General features: G+C 48.2%; 1 protein-coding gene across 1 annotated transcript in view; it reads right to left on the reverse strand.

The window, feature by feature from the left end:
* NPW (neuropeptide W) overlaps positions 1 to 17,592 on the reverse strand; it is a 39,511-nt gene extending 21,919 nt beyond the window's left edge. Inside the window, exon 1 of the mRNA XM_063932448.1 lies at positions 16,050 to 17,592. Coding sequence (XP_063788518.1) covers positions 16,050 to 17,168 — 1,119 coding nt within the window. The 5' untranslated portion in view covers positions 17,169 to 17,592. The remainder of the gene's footprint in view (positions 1 to 16,049) is intronic.
* Between the last annotated feature and the right edge of the window lie 136 nt (positions 17,593 to 17,728).

The raw sequence follows: 17,728 nt of genomic DNA on the forward strand, positions 1-17,728 counted from the left end.
CCTGCCTGCCGAACGAAATTATGCCATCAGGGAGCAGGAATTGCTTGCCATTAAGTTAGCATTCGAGGAAAGGAGATATCTGTTGGAAGGAGCTCAACAACCCATCACAGTATACAACGATCATAAAAATCTACTCTATCTTCAAACAGCTCAATGTCTCAATCCACGGCAAGCAAGATGGGCTCTCTTTTTCACCCGGTTAATTTCAAGCTCACTTATCGCCCAGGATCCTTGAATAAGAAAAATTATGCCCTCTCCCGCTCTTTCAAATCTTCTGAATCTAAGGATCTAAAGAATGAACAAGCTATTGCAAGTCCAACTTCTTTTCTAACAACTCAGATTTCTTCAGCTCCTGTACCCCGGCCTGGAAAAACATTTGTTGCCCCAAATCTCCGGAAACGGCTATTGTCTTGGGCCCATGCTTCATCTTTTATGGGTCATCCTGGGGTCCACAAGACTCTTGAATTCATTCAACGGTCCTACTGGTGGCCAAGCCTCAGAACTGACGTTCAAGAATTTGTAGCCGCTTGTTCTAAATGCGCCCAACACAAGAACTACAAGGGCCCGTCACCTGGGTTGCTTCTTCCGTTATCCATACCCGAAAAGCCTTGGACCCATATTTCAATGGATTTTTATAACTGAGTTACCCCTGTTGAAGGGACAAAATACCATCTGGGTAGTGGTGGATAGATTTTCAAAGATGGCGCATTTCATTCCTCTAACTGGACTGCCCTCGGCCCCGGTACTTGCCAAATTATTCATCTCTGAGATCTTCAGGTTGCATGGTCTCCCTTTGGAAATCGTTTCAGATCAGGGCACGCAATTTGTGGTCAAATTTTGGAAAGCACTTTGCCGTTCCCTAGGCATCAAACAGAGTCATTCTTCAGCATATCACCCCCAGTCGGATGGTCAAACAGAATGAGTAAACCAAGATCTGGAAACCTTCCTTCGTTTATATATTTCCTTGTCTCAAGATGATTGGTCGGACTATCTTCCGCTGGCAGAGTTAGCTCATAACAATCTTTTCCACTCTTCTTCAGAGTCCACGCCATTCTATGTCAACTATGTCCTCCGTCCGCGAGTACCGGTGTTTCAACCTCTTCCAACTCGAGAAGTGCCAGCGGCAGATTTAGTTCTCAAGCAACTTTCCAAAATGTGGACTCAAGTACTCAAGTCTTTAGTTAAAACCTCCTTACGTTATAAATCCTTCGCTGATAGAAAACGAAAGGCAGTGCCCAGTTACAAGGTGGGGGACCAAGTCTGAATATCCACTTGCAATCTCAAGTTCAAAGTACCCTCCATGAAATTTGCGCCCCAGTACATTGGTCTTTTCCCTATAGAAAGAGTGTTTAACCCTGTATCTTTCAAAGTCAAACTGCCGCCTTCCTTCAAGATCCCTAATGCCTTTCACATATCACTCCTAAAGGCTTTGATCCTCAACAAATTTCGCACAGCCTTACCCAAACCTCCTAAAATTTGCAGTTTACAAGATGAGGAATTTGAGGTTAAAGAAGTTTTGGAATCTCGTCATTATTATGGACGTCTTCAATATCTCCTTGACTGGAGAGGGTATGGACCCGAGGAAAGGTCTTGGGTTTTCACTGAGGATGTCCATGCTCCAAGATTAATCAGAACTTTCACTCCAAAAATCCTAACAAAGCTCAAAGGTGTTCGGAGACCACCCTCAGAGGGAGGGGTACTGTCACGCAGCGTGGGCTTACCGCTGCGGGTCCCGCCATTCGGCCATTGCCGGTGGGATGTCTGCTGCGGCCCTGTGGCGGCAGGGGGATGCGGCCGGGTCAGGCAGCGTGAGTAAGGCTTCCTGGAGGCTGGAGGGAGGACCTAGTGGCCAGCGGCTCCCTGGCGTGTCTGCAGTGCTGGGAGCGGCCATGTTGGAGACCAAGGGTAGAATCAGTTAGCGTGAAGGGTGACTGTCAGCCAATCCTGTTTTCCTGTTGCCTATAAATAGGTTGGGAATATTCCTTTCTGTGCCAGTGCTTTGTTGAGGTTACTCTGTACCTAGCTCTGTGCTCCCGCAGTTTGTTCTGTGCATCTCTTGTAATTGGTTCCATCAGGATCTCCGAATTCTCAGCCAACTCTCGCTGTACAGCGCTCTCCAGCTCTCCACTGTGCAGTCATGGTCGACCGCTCTCCCACCAGTGCCTTTGGGTTCTGCAAGATTCTCGTGGCGGTTCGCTAGCTGCAGTTGGAGTTCTTCATACACGTCTTCAAATCATCCAGCATACAGTATTCACAGTTCTTCATCAATGTCTTCATATCATCCAGCTTCCAGTATTCACAGTTTTTCATCCATGTCTTCATATCATCCAGCATCCAGTATTCACAGTTCTTCATCCACATCTTCATATCATCCAGCATCCAGTATTCACAGTTCTTCATCCACGTCTTCATATCATCCAGCATCCAGTATTCACAGTTCTTCATCCACGTCTTCATAACATCCACCATCCAGTATTCACAGTTCTTCATCCACATCTTCATATCATCCAGCATCCAGTATTCACAGTTCTTCATCCACATCTTCATATCATCCAGCATCCAGTATTCACTGTTCTTCATGCACGTCTTCATATCATCCAGCATCCAGTATTCACAGTTCTTCACCCACGTGTTCATAACATCCAGCATCCAGTATTCACAGTTCTTCATCCACGTCTTCATATCATCCAGCATCCGGTTTTCACAGTTCTTCATCCACGTTTCCACATCACTGAGCATCCAGTTGTTATCTTCGTTCACGTCCTGTGTCTTTCAGTGACTTCATTCCCTGCAGTTCCCTAATCCTGAACTTCTGCCTCAGCTTCTCAGTTCTGTTAATTTAAATAAATATATGAGAAGGAATTATCTTCGTCCTCCTTGTTTCCAGCACTCAGGGGCATCCACTCCTTCGGTTGGACTGAGTCCAACGGATCCACAAACACAGCCTGCCCTGACAGAAACTACCATATTGGTAAGGTGTATTTGGAATGTAATGGTGACACACCACCTGGTTCAACTGGCCACACCCCTCATGATGCATGGCCACGCCTCTCATGACCATGCCCTTAGTACCACTAAGAAATTTTGTCTACTCGCATCACTGACCTTATGATACTGCGAGCAGCTGCCTGCCTGTGGGGAGCATGCATCTGCATGTTGAAAAGGCCGGGCTGTTCGCTGATTGTCTGTTCACATTGTAACGGGGCTTGCACCTGCTCCATGCTGAGTGCAAAAGACCTGCCTAAAACAGGCGAACCCTCCCCGGCAATGGCCGGCGCACATGTGTAGTCAGTATGTAGACTAATCATGCGCAGCAGTCCTTGCACTGAAGTGAGCACATTGCAGGAACAGACAGGATCCATTAGGAGCTTCATACATCCAGGCAGTGTCAGTGTATCCTGCAATGTGATTTTGCGTGCTAATATTGCTTCCAAATCGCATTGCAAATCTGATTATTGATAAATGAGCCTCTATACCATTATTATTTCTGCACTTACTCACTGCACCTCTATCATTACTGTATCAGGAGTGGTTGCCCCAGGGTACCCGCAGGGTCAGTGTGACCCTGCAATTGCTGAAAACAGCACCTGTTCCTGGACAGGGGCCTGCCGCTGCTCTGTGTTCTGCATGCACAGTCAGTGCTGCATGCAATGCAGAGTGGCTCCCCAGTCCTCTCATCAACATCAGGGAAGGGACCCGGGAGCCACTCTGCCATGGATGCACTGTGCATGCAGAAGCTGGACACGTAGCTGGAACAATTCAAGAGGAACCGATCATGGGAGGTGAGTACTCAGGGGGCACTGGGGCATACTGTATACCACGCAGGGGGGCACTGAGGAGCATATTGGGGGGGCACCATGTGGCATATGGAGATGGCACTGTGAGGCATATTGGCATACGCGCACGCAGAGGGGGTTTCCGAGTACCTAGAAACCCGCCTGGACGCCGATCCATCAGAGCTGCTAAGTGCTAGCCAATTTTTTTGTTTCTGTGCATACACAGTGTAAGGAGGAGCTCACGCAGGCTGCATCCATGCGCCTACAGCAGCTCCCTCCTTACACTGTGTGAGAAGCTTGCTGCCGGGTGCCTGTAGGGGGAGCTGCAGCGACAGCGCACAGCTCCTCTCAGGCAGTAGTTTACTATTGAGAGAGAGAGACAGAGCCTGGAGAGGGAACTGGGGAGTCAGTGGTTGGGGGGGGGGGCTGTGCTCAGGGCCGGCTTTACCATTACAGCTTTAGGCGGATGCCTAGGGGTACCGGTCCGTGGAGGGCGCCACTGAATTCATCTAGCAAAAAACAGAAAGTTGTCTCTGTATGCAGCCTCCTCCTTTAACACTGCACTGGCTGCTGCTGCGGGTCTAATAAGGTACAGCCGCTGCTATCAGGCTGTACCACATAGTGCCTCAGCGTTTCCTCCATGCCGACAAATGTAACATCAAATCATGTTAAGGCACATAGGAGGTGGATGTAACTATGGCTCCCGAGGGGCGCCTCCACGGCCACTCCTCATTGCCCTGATGCACCTCCTCCAGGCCTCTGGACCCCGGCTCTCCAACAGCAAGCAGCACCTGACTACATGTCGTCACCCAGCAGCGTCGCTGTAATGCAGCTGCCATCATCAAAGGGGATCCTGCCAATGCCAAGGGAAAAACAAGAAAACTGATTAAGGTAAGTAACCCATGGGGGTTCTGAGGTCCGCAGACAGTGCAGATCTTACAGCCTGGTGGGGGTTCTGAGGTCCGCAGACAGTGCAGATCTTACAGCCCGGTGGGGGTTCTGAGGTCTGCAGACAGTGCAGATCTTACAGCCCGGTGGGGGTTCTGAGGTCTGCAGACAGTGCAGATCTTACAGCCCGGTGGGGGTTCTGAGGTCCGCAGACAGTGCAGATCTTACAGCCCGGTGGGGGTTCTGAGGTCTGCAGACAGTGCAGATCTTACAGCCTGGTGGGGGTTCTGAGGTCTGCAGACAGTGCAGATCTTACAGCCTGGTGGGGGTTCTGAGGTCCGCAGACAGTGCAGATCTTACAGCCCGGTGGGGGTTCTGAGGTCTGCAGACAGTGCAGATCTTACAGCCTGGTGGGGGTTCTGAGGTCCGCAGACAGTGCAGATCTTACAGCCTGGTGGGGGTTCTGAGGTCTGCAGACAGTGCAGATCTCACAGCCCGGTGGGGGTTCTGAGGTCCGCAGACAGTGCAGATCTTACAGCCTGGTGGGGGTTCTGAGGTCCACAGACAGTGCAGATCTTACAGCCTGGTGGGGGTTCTGAGGTCCGCAGACAGTGCAGATATTACAGCCTGGTGGGGGTTCTGAGGTCCGCAGACAGTGCAGATCTTACAGCCTGGTGGGGGTTCTGAGGTCCGCAGACAGTGCAGATCTTACAGCCCGGTGGGGGTTCTGAGGTCCGCAGACAGTGCAGATCTTACAGCATGGTGGGGGTTCTGAGGTCCGCAGACAGTGCAGATCTTACAGCATGGCGGGGGTTCTAAGGTCTGCAGACAGTGCAGATCTTACAGCCCGGTGGGGGTTCTGAGGTCTGCAGACAGTGCAGATCTTATAGCCTGGTGGGGGTTCTGAGGTCCGCAGACAGTGCAGATCTTACAGCCTGGTGGGGGTTCTGAGGTCCGCAGACAGTGCAGATCTTACAGCCTGGTGGGGGTTCTGAGGTCTGCAGACAGTGCAGATCTTACAGCCTGGTGGGGGTTCTGAGGTCCGCAGACAGTGCAGATCTTACAGCCTGGTGGGGGTTCTGAGGTCCGCAGACAGTGCAGATCTTACAGCCTGGTGGGTGGTTTGTACTTGTAAACAGCATAATAGGGAAAACACAGGCACTGGGGCACAATACAGTACAAATGGAGGAGGGGGGATCACTAATGAACTTACAGATGGGTGGATGGAATACTATAAGGCGCATACAAATATATGTATGTCTATGTGTATATATGTAAGTATACACATACAATTAAAGGGAAGTAGTTGGCATCCCGGTGGATGGGATACTGCTGTTCAGAATGCCAACGCCAGAATCCCGTCATCCGGCATCCTGAATGTTGTGCCAAGGAGGGTTAGGGTTAGGCTGCGGGGAGGGAGATGTTAGGGGAAGGAGTAGGGTTAATTAAGTCCATTCAAAATGTCAGGTTTAAGGTGGTCTACCTACCATCCCCATCCCCAATTAAATATCCCTACCAGACCCCATAAGCAGTATATATATATATATATATAAAGTTGAAATTGGCCTCAGTGTCCTATACGACTCCTAACATGCTGGCTAGCGTGTATACATAAAGAATAGATGGTGCTCAAGGACTTTGTGAAGTGAAGGTACAGTTTATTGTGAGTAATTCATATCAGCCCACCTAGGGGCCACCTGCATCTCCCCTCCGGGCAGGTTGGGGGTGGTGGGGTTTGTAGGTTAGGGGGCGCTGGGCCGAAGCTTTGCCTAGGGTGCAGAGAGATCTTGCACTGGCCCTGGCTGTGCTTCCATTTAACGGGGTGTGTGTGTGTGTGTGTGTGTGTGTGTGTGTGTGTGTGTGTGTGTGTGTGTGTATACTGTTTGTCTATGCATTGTGTGTGTGTGTGTGTGTGTGTGTGTGTGTGTGTGTGTGTGTGTGTGTATACTGTGTATATGTGTGCTGTATACTGTGTGTGTGCATGTATACTGTGTGTGTATGTATGTCTGCTGTGTGTGTGTAAGTATGCTAATGTATGCGTATGTACATCAGTCCCTCACTCCTCTGACATACAAAATGATACCCTCTGTAAATAATTGTAACCCTGGTAAAAAAGGCAGGGGCACTCAGAGATTTTGTTAAAAAAACCTGTAATGATGCAAGGACACAGCATATCAACGTTTTGGGGACCGTAGCCCCTACATGTTGGTATTAGTGATGAGCACCGGAAATTTTTCGGGTTTTGTGTTTTGGTTTTGGGTTTGGTTCCGCGGCCGTGTTTTGGGTTCGAACGCGTTTTGGCAAAACCTCACCGAATTTTTTTTGTCGGATTCGGGTGTGTTTTGGATTCGGGTGTTTTTTTCAAAAAACCCTAAAAAACAGCTTAAATCATAGAATTTGGGGGTCATTTTGATCCCAAAGTATTATTAACCTCAATAACCATAATTTCCACTCATTTTCAGTCTATTCTGAACACCTCACACCTCACAATATTATTTTTAGTCCTAAAATTTGCACCGAGGTCGCTGGATGACTAAGCTCAGCGACCCAAGTGGCCGACACAAACACCTGGCCCATCTAGGAGTGGCACTGCAGTGTCACGCAGGATGGCCCTTCAAAAAACTACTCCCCAAACAGCACATGACGCAAAGAAGAAAAAAAAGAGGCGCAATGAGGTAGCTGTGTGAGTAAGCTAAGCGACCCTAGTGGCCGACACAAACACCTGGCCCATCTAGGAGTGGCACTGCAGTGTCACGCAGGATGGCCCTTCCAAAAAACACCCCCCAAACAGCACATGACGCAAAGAAAAAAAGAGGCGCAATGAGGTAGCTGTGTGACTAAGCTAAGCGACCCTAGTGGCCGACACAAACACCTGGCCCATCTAGGAGTGGCACTGCAGTGTCACGCAGGATGGCCCTTCAAAAAACTACTCCCCAAACAGCACATGACGCAAAGAAGAAAAAAAAGATGCGCAATGAGGTAGCTGTGTGACTACGATAAGCGACCCAAGTGGCCGACACAAACACCTGGCCCATCTAGGAGTGGCACTGCAGTGTCACGCAGGATGGCCCTTCCAAAAACTACTCCCCAAACAGCACACGACGCAAAGAAAAATGAAAGAAAAAAGAGGTGCAAGATGGAATTGTCCTTGGGCCCTCCCACCCACCCTTATGTTGTATAAACAGGACATGCACACTTTAACCAACCCATCATTTCAGTGACAGGGTCTGCCACACGACTGTGACTGAAATGACGGGTTGGTTTGGACCCCCACCAAAAAAGAAGCAATTAATCTCTCCTTGCACAAACTGGCTCTACAGAGGCAAGATGTCCACCTCATCATCATCCTCCGATATATCACCGTGTACATCCCCCTCCTCACAGATTATCAATTCGTCCCCACTGGAATCCACCATCTCAGCTCCCTGTGTACTTTGTGGAGGCAATTGCTGCTGGTGAATGTCTCCACGGAGGAATTGATTATAATTCATTTTAATGAACATCATCTTCTCCACATTTTCTGGATGTAACCTCGTACGCCGATTGCTGACAAGGTGAGCGGCGGCACTAAATACTCTTTCGGAGTACACACTTGTGGGAGGGCAACTTAGGTAGAATAAAGCCAGTTTGTGCAAGGGCCTCCAAATTGCCTCTTTTTCCTGCCAGTATAAGTACGGACTGTCTGACGTGCCTACTTGGATGCGGTCACTCATATAATCCTCCACCATTCTTTCAATGGGGAGAGAATCATATGCAGTGACAGTAGACGACATGTCCGTAATCGTTGTCAGGTCCTTCAGTCCGGACCAGATGTCAGCATCAGCAGTCGCTCCAGACTGCCCTGCATCACCGCCAGCGGGTGGGCTCGGAATTCTGAGCCTTTTCCTCGCACCCCCAGTTGCGGGAGAATGTGAAGGAGGAGATGTTGACAGGTTGCGTTCCGCTTGACTTGACAATTTTGTCACCAGCAGTTCTTTGAACCCCAGCAGACTTGTGTCTGCCGGAAAGAGAGATCCAAGGTAGGTTTTAAATCTAGGATCGAGCACGGTGGACAAAATGTAGTGCTCTGATTTCAACAGATTGACCACTCGTGAATCCTTGTTAAGCGAATTAAGGGCTCCATCCACAAGTCCCACATGCCTAGCGGAATCGCTCTGTGTTAGCTCCTCCTTCAATGTCTCCAGCTTCTTCTGCAAAAGCCTGATGAGGGGAATTACCTGACTCAGGCTGGCAGTGTCTGAACTGACTTCACGTGTGGCAAGTTCAAAAGGTTGCAGAACCTTGCACAACGTTGAAATCATTCTCCACTGCGCTTGAGACAGGTGCATTCCACCTCCTATATCGTGCTCAGTTGTATAGGCTTGAATGGCCTTTTGCTGCTCCTCCAACCTCTGAAGCATATAGAGGGTTGAATTCCACCTCGTTACCACTTCTTGCTTCAGATGATGGCAGGGCAGGTTCAGGCGTTTTTGGTGGTGCTCCAGTCTTCTGTACGTGGTGCCTGTATGCCGAAAGTGTCCCGCAATTCTTCTGGCCACCGACAGCATCTCTTGCACGCCCCTCTCGTTTTTTAAATAATTCTGCACCACCAAATTCAAGGTATGTGCAAAACATGGGACGTGCTGGAATTTGCCCAGATTTAATGCACACACAATATTGCTGGCGTTGTCCGATGCCACAAATCCACAGGAGAGTCCAATTGGGGTAAGCAATTCCGCGATGATCTTCCTCAGTTGCCGTAAGAGGTTTTCAGCTGTGTGCGTATTCTGGAAAGCGGTGATACAAAGCGTAGCCTGCCTAGGAAAGAGTTGGCGTTTGCGAGATGCTGCTACTGGTGCCGCCGCTGCTGTTCTTGCGGCGGGAGTTCATACATCTACCCAGTGGGCTGTCACAGTCATATAGTCCTGAGCCTGCCCTGCTCCACTTGTCCACATGTCCGTGGTTAAGTGGACATTGGGTACAACTGCATTTTTTAGGACACTGGTGAGTCTTTTTCTGAGGTCTGTATACATTTTCGGTATCGCCTGCCTAGAGAAATGGAACCTAGATGGTATTTGGTACCGGGGACACAGTACCTCCAACAAGTCTCTAGTTGGCTCTGCAGTAATGATGGATACCGGAACCACGTTTCTCACCGCCCAGGATGCCAAGGCCTCAGTTATCCGCTTTGCAGCAGGATGACTGCTGTGATATTTCATCTTCCTCGCAAAGGACTGTTGGACAGTCAATTGCTTGGTGGAAGTAGTAAAAGTGGTCTTACGACTTCCCCTCTGGGATGACCATCGACTCCCAGCAGCAACAACAGCAGCGCCAGCAGCAGTAGGCGTTACACGCAAGGATGCATCGGAGGAATCCCAGGCAGGCGAGGACTCATCAGAATTGCCAGTGACATGGCCTGCAGGACTATTGGCATTCCTGGGGAAGGAGGAAATTGACACTGAGGGAGTTGGTGGGGTGGTTTGCGTGAGCTTGGTTACAAGAGGAAGGGATTTACTGGTCAGTGGACTGCTTCCGCTGTCGCCCAAAGTTTTTGAACTTGTCACTGACTTATGATGAATGCGCTGCAGGTGACGTATAAGGGAGGATGTTCCGAGGTGGTTAACGTCCTTACCCCTACTTATTACAGCTTGACAACGGCAACACACGGCTTGACAAATGTTGTCCGCATTTCTGTTGAAATACTTCCACACCGAAGAGCTGATTTTTTTGGTATTTTCACCAGGCATGTCAATGGCCCTATTCCTCCCACGGACAACAGGTGTCTCCCCGGGTGCCTGACTTAAACAAACCACCTCACCATCAGAATCCTCCTGGAAAATTTCCTCCCCAGCGCCAGCAACACTCATATCATCCTCATCCTGGTGTACTTCAACACTGACATCTTCAATCTGACTATCAGGAACTGGACTGCGGGTGCTCCTTCCAGCACTTGCAGGGGGCGTGCAAATGGTGGAAGGCGCATGCTCTTCACGTCCAGTGTTGGGAAGGTCAGGCATCGCAAACGACACAATTGGACTCTCCTTGTGGATTTGTGATTTCGAAGAACGCACAGTTCTTTGCTGTGCTTTTGCCAGCTTGAGTCTTTTCATTTTTCTAGCGAGAGGCTGAGTGCTTCCATCCTCATGTGAAGCTGAACCACTAGCCATGAACATAGGCCAGGGCCTCAGCCGTTCCTTGCCACTCCTTGTGGTAAATGGCATATTGGCAAGTTTACGCTTCTCCTCCGACAATTTTATTTTAGATTTTTGAGTCCTTTTTTTACTGATATTTGGTGTTTTGGATTTTACATGCTCTGTACTATGACATTGGGCATCGGCCTTGGCAGACGACGTTGATGGCATTTCATCGTCTCGGACATGACTAGTGGCAGCAGCTTCAGCACGAGGTGGAAGTCGATCTTGATCTTTCCCTATTTTTGGAACCTCAACATTTTTGTTCTCCATATTTTAATAGGCACAACTAAAAGGCACCTCAGGTAAACAATGGAGATGGATGGATACTAGTATACTTATGGATGGACGAGCGACTGCCGACACAGAGGTAGCTACAGCCGTGGACTACCGTACTGCGTCTGCTGCTAATATAGACTGGATGATAATGATGTAAAAAATATATATATATCACTACTGCAGCCGGACAGGTATATATTATATAATGACGGACCTGCTGGACACTGTCAGCACTGCAGACTCCTAAAGTAAGCTACTAGTATCAAGAAGATAGAAAAACAAAAAAACACCACAGGTAGGTGGTATACAATTATGGATGGACGAGCGACTGCCGACACAGAGGTAGCTAGAGCCGTGGCCTACCGTACTGCGTCTGCTGCTAATATAGACTGGATGATAATGATATAAAAAATATATATATATCACTACTGCAGCCGGACAGGTATATATTATATAATGACGGACCTGCTGGACACTGTCAGCACTGCAGACTCCTAAAGTAAGCTACTAGTATCAAGAAGATAGAAAAAAAAAAAAACACCACAGGTAGGTGGTATACAATTATGGATGGACGAGCGACTGCCGACACAGAGGTAGCTACAGCCGTGGACTACCGTACTGCGTCTGCTGCTAATATAGACTGGATGATAATGATATAAAAAATATATATATCACTACTGCAGCCGGACAGGTATATATTATATAATGACGGACCTGCTGGACACTGTCAGCACTGCAGACTCCTAAAGTAAGCTACTAGTATCAAGAAGATAGAAAAAAAAACACAACAGGTAGGTGGTATACAATTATGGATGGACGAGCGACTGCCGACACAGAGGTAGCTACAGCCGTGGACTACCATACTGCGTCTGCTGCTAATATAGACTGGATGATAATGATATAAAAAATATATATATATCACTACTGCAGCCGGACAGGTATATATTATATAATGACGGACCTGCTGGACACTGTCAGCACTGCAGACTCCTAAAGTAAGCTACTAGTATCAAGAAGATAGAAAAAAAAAACACCACAGGTAGGTGGTATACAATTATGGATGGACGAGCGACTGCCGACACAGAGGTAGCTACAGCCGTGGACTACCGTACTGCGTCTGCTGCTAATATAGACTGGATGATAATGATATAAAAAATATATATATATCACTACTGCAGCCGGACAGGTATATATTATATAATGACGGACCTGCTGGACACTGTCAGCACTGCAGACTCCTAAAGTAAGCTACTAGTATCAAGAAGATAGAAAAAAAAAAAAACACAACAGGTAGGTGGTATACAATTATGGATGGACGAGCGACTGCCGACACAGAGGTAGCTACAGCCGTGGACTACCGTACTGCGTCTGCTGCTAATATAGACTGGATGATAATGATATAAAAAATATATATATATCACTACTGCAGCCGGACAGGTATATATTATATAATGACGGACCTGCTGGACACTGTCAGCAGAATGCGTTTATAGAATAAAAACACTACACGACGAGTGTTTAACTTTTTCAGGCAGACAATTACAATATACTGGTGGTCAGTGGTCACTGGTCAGTCACACTGGCAGTGGCACTCTGGCAGCAAAAGTGTGCACTGTTAATGTACTCCTGCTAGAACTGCTCCCCAGTCTCCCCCACAATTAAGCTGTGTGAGCAGTGAGCACTCAGCACAGTCAGATATACATAGATGATGCAGCACACTGAGGCTGAGCACAGATATGGTATACTGTGTCACTGTGTATCGTTTTTTTTCAGGCAGAGAACGGATTATATTAAATAATAATAAAACTGCACTGGTGGTCACTGGTCAGTCACTAGTAAACTCTGCACTCTCTGAGTACTCCTAAGCTCCAGTAAATCAAGTGTCTCACTCTCACTATCTATTTCTATTCTAAACGGAGAGGACGCCAGCCACGTCCTCTCCCTATCAATCTCAATGCACGTGTGAAAATGGCGGCGACGCGCGGCTCCTTATATAGAATCCGAGTCTCGCGATAGAATCCGAGCCTCGCAAGAATCCAACAGCGGGATGATGACGTTCGGGCGTGCTCGGGTTTACCGAGCAAGGCGGGAAGATCCGAGTCTGCCTCGGACCCGTGTAAAAAGGCTGAAGTTCGGGGGGGTTCGGATTCCGAGGAACCGAAAACGCTCATCACTAGTTGGTATGTTGTGACTTTGCATCATTAACGTTTAAAAGAAGAAAAATCAGAGTGCCCCAGCCTTTTTTTAACAGGAGTATATATATATATATATATATATATATATATATATATTAGTACATTTATATACACACGCATGCATAGTTACATACATGTACGGAAACCCCCCCATGGGAATCCTGCGTTTGCCCCTGATCGGGGGGCACTGTGGGGCATATTGGGGGGCACCATGTGGTATTTATGAGCACTGTGGGGTAGGGTGTCAAAATCAATGGAGAGGGTCCCCGCAACTTAGCTGAGAGGGTCCCCGCAACTTAGCTGCCTGGAGCCCCCACAAGCCTTGATAGAGCCTTATAATTTGCTGCTGCGATCAACTCTGAATTAGGCCCATGGCCAACTCCTCCCAGAAGGAGACGGTACATTTTGTGCCACCTTGTCTGCACATCCGTCACCTTCCCCAGAAACGGGACCCTGCTATCTCCACTGCAATTGTTATTTTCTACCTGAAGTTTTATGAGGACATTTACATATCACAATATCAACCCACTATTTTTTAAAACTACAGTATGTTGCCATTATTAATGTAAAAGGATAATACAATGTGGTAAATTTACTAAGATGGGAGTTCTATTTAAGATGGGATGTTGCCTATAGAAACCAATCAGATTCCAGGTATTATATTCTAGAAGGTGCTAGATAAATGAGAAGCAGAATCTGATTGGTTGCTATGGGCAACATCCCACCTTAAATAGAACTCCCATCTTAGTAAATTTACCCCAAGGATCCCCATCACAGTTTGTTTGAAATATATGATGACATTTGAGTTGATGAGAACAACTGCACTTATACAGTATATGTGAGTAGTAGGAGCAACTGGGGAGGACACATGGGGGGTCATTCCGAGTTGTTCGCTCGCAAGCTGCTTTTAGCAGCTTTGCACACGCTAAGCCGCCGCCTACTGGGAGTGAATCTTAGCATATTAAAATTGCGAACGAAAGATTAGCAGAATTGCGAATAGACACTTCTTAGCAGTTTCTGAGTAGCTCCAGACTTACTCGGCATCTGCAATCAGTTCAGTGCTTGTCGTTCCTGGTTTGACGTCACAAACACACCCAGCGTTCGCCCAGACACTCCTCCGTTTCTCCAGCCACTCCCGCGTTTTTCCCGGAAACGGTAGCGTTTTTTCGCACACTCCCATAAAACGGCCTGTTTCCGCCCAGAAACACGCACTTCCTGTCAATCACATTACGATCACCAGAACGAAGAAAAAACCTCGTAATGCCGTGAGTAAAATACCTAACTGCATAGCAAATTTACTTGGCGCAGTCGCACTGCGGACATTGCGCATGCGCATTAGCGACTATTCGCTCCGTTGCGAGAAAAAAATAACGAGCGAACAACTCGGAATGACCCCCATGGTCAATTATATAAATACTTCCCTCTCCCATTTACTGGCTGCATTCTTATTGTTATCGGTATGTAAGACTAGTGATATACAGCACATTGGTCAGTTACTTGCATCATCTCCCTATAGCATGTATGCATCAATACGGTCTGCACACATGTCATATAGGGCCTAATTCAGATCTGAATGCAGCAGCAAATTTGTTGGCAGTTGGGCAAAACCATGGGGGTCTTTCCGAGTCGATCGTAGCTGTGCTAAATTTAGCACAGCTACGATCATCTTCCCTGACATGCGGTGGGACGCCGAGGACAGGGCTAGTCCGCCCCGCATGTCAGTGTCGCCCCCCCCCCCCCCCCCCCCGCACAAATACAAAAGCATCACACAGCGGCGATGCCTTTGTATTTGAGGAGTAATGCCTTTGTATTTGAGGAGTAATGCCTTTGTATTTGAGGAGCCACCGCGGCCCGCCCCCCCTCAACAGTCCGGCCATGCCTGCGTTGGCAGGACTGCTCCCCCTAAACGGCGGCTTAACGCCACTGTTCAGCCCCCTCCCGCCCAGCGACCGCCTCTGTCTCAGAGGCGATCGCTAGGCAACGAAAGCTGCCATGCGCCGGCGCACTGCGGCGCCGGCGCATGCGCAGTTCCGACCCAATCGCTGCGCTGGGTCAAACTGCAGCGAGCGATCGGGTCGGAATGACCCCCCATGTGCACTGCAAGGGGGACAGATGTAACATGTGCAGAGAGAGTTAGATTTGGGTGGGGTGTGTTCAAACTAAAATCTAAATTGCAATGTAAAAATAAAGCAGCCAGTATTTACTCTGCACAGAAACAATATAACCCACCCAAATCTAACTCTCTCTGCACATGTTACATCTGCCCCACCTGCAGTGCACATGGTTTTGCCCAACTGCTAACAAATTTCCTGCTGCGATCAGATCTGAATTACTACCATAGTATTAATACCCTACAACAGGCATTTCTTATTAACCATTACGGAGATTCTTACCCATCCCTGTACATCATTTATTGCAGATTCGTTGTTGGTTAAATTTAAAATGTCACTTGATCATTTATATATTTCCACTCTGTTACTATTACATCCAACACTCTGATATGTCAGGCATATATAGGACAGGAACCGTGTACAACAAATCCTACAAGCGGAACTGGGGAGACGATTTGCCACTGTTTAGTAATTTGTAAACTCCCAAATTCCACTATTCCCACAAATGTTACAAAGCAATCACAGAGATTTTACCTTCCAGCTTTGGCTAATAGAGAAAATATATTGTTGGTCAGTAACTATTTCTAAATCTGCCAGTACAGGAGTATACAGGTATTGGAAACATATTACCTTTTTGTCTGCCTGGGTCTGTGTTCTCCATGGGAGAGACCTGCTCGCTGCCTGCAGGTGCATCTTCAGCAGCATAGACAGGATGTCCGCTCCACTGGATCTTCTCCTCTGGCCAGACTCCACCTGGATTGTCCTTATAGCTCTATCCGGGGTCCTGGCTACCACAGCCTGTCCATCTTCCATGCTTCTGGCCACATCTGAAGGCTGCTTAGTCACCCAACTACTTTCTAAGGTCCTCTTATCTTCTCCCTGCTCCTTAATAAAGAGTGTGTGCTCTCCCAGGCTTCCCTTCTCATCTCCTAGGTGCCTCGTCATCCAACTTTGTCCTTCTAGGCTATTTTCCTCATCTCCTGGGTGCTTGGTCACCCAACTTTGTCCTCCCAGGCTCTCCTCATCTCCTTGGTGCTTGGGCAACCAACTTTGTTCACCCAAGCTTCTTTCCACTTCTGGGTGCTTGGTCACCCAACTTTGACCTTCCAGACTTCTCTCCTTATCTCCTGGGTACTTGACCACCCAACTTTGACCTCCCAGGCTTCCCTCCTCATCTCCTGGGTACTTGGCCACCCATCTTTGTCCTCCCAAACTTCTCTCCTTATCTCCTGGGTACTTTGTCACCCAAATTTGTTCTTCCAAACTTTTCTCCTCATCTCCTGGGTGCTTGGTCATCCAACTTTGTCCTTCCAGGCTTCTCTCTTCGCCTATTCCCTTATATGTCCTCCATCCACCTGGTTTTGTGCTCTTTTCACCATGAATTGTTCCTTTGGCTTTAGGACTTCTCTTCTCCTCCAGAGCCCTCTCCATGATCTCAGACTGTAACTTCTCAACTAAGCTTCTGTTCTCTCCTGGATCGGGATACAGCTGGTGCTCTGTTCCTGCACCATCCCAAAGTCCGTGATTTACCCCTTCCCCCTCTTCTGTCCCCTGGAGGCTGGGCGGAAAGCTTTCTCTCTTCCACAAGTACGGGGAACGCCGGACTCCAATGAGGAGTCCAGAGGCTCTGCCCACAGTGTGATACCGTGGGCTGGCAGAGTGCTTATACCAGGAAGACCCTGGGTGGGGGGCACACAAAAGTAGGAAACCTAGGAAACAGTTGCTAAGAGGGATCATCATCCAGCCCATCTGTCCTCCTAGTGGTGTCCAGAGAAGTGATGAATGGTGAGGGGCAATGGTACACTGAAGTGGAATGAAGAGTAGAGGTACCTGCAGAATATTGCAGAGGAGAGATGCCTGCAGAATATTGCAGAGGAGAGATGCCTGCAGAATATTGCAGAGGAGAGGTGCCTGCAGAGTACTTCAGATTAATTCATAGGAGAAGTGCATGCAGAATATTGCAGCGGAAAGGTTCCTCCAGAGTATTGCAGGTGAGAGGTTCCTGCAGAGTATTGCAGATGTGTATGCAGAGTATTGCAGAATAATGCAGAGGAGAGGTGCCTGCAGAGTATTGCAGATGTGTCTGCAGAGTATTGCAGAATATTGCAGAGTGTATTATGCAAGCAGAATAGTATAGAGAGAAGTTGGGAAGTGCAGTTTCACCCTCCCTTGTGTCTGATGGCAGATCTGTGTGTTAATAATCCTCCCTGCTCTCCTCTATATAAGGGTCCCTGGGAGGGGTGGGGAGGGGGGACTGGAGTCATTGCATCCTTATTGGGAAGAGTCATCATCACCCTGTGTTTATTGTG

The sequence above is a fragment of the Pseudophryne corroboree genome, chromosome 7 (genome assembly GCF_028390025.1).
Source record: "Pseudophryne corroboree isolate aPseCor3 chromosome 7, aPseCor3.hap2, whole genome shotgun sequence".
Classification (NCBI taxonomy): Eukaryota; Metazoa; Chordata; class Amphibia; order Anura; family Myobatrachidae; genus Pseudophryne; species Pseudophryne corroboree.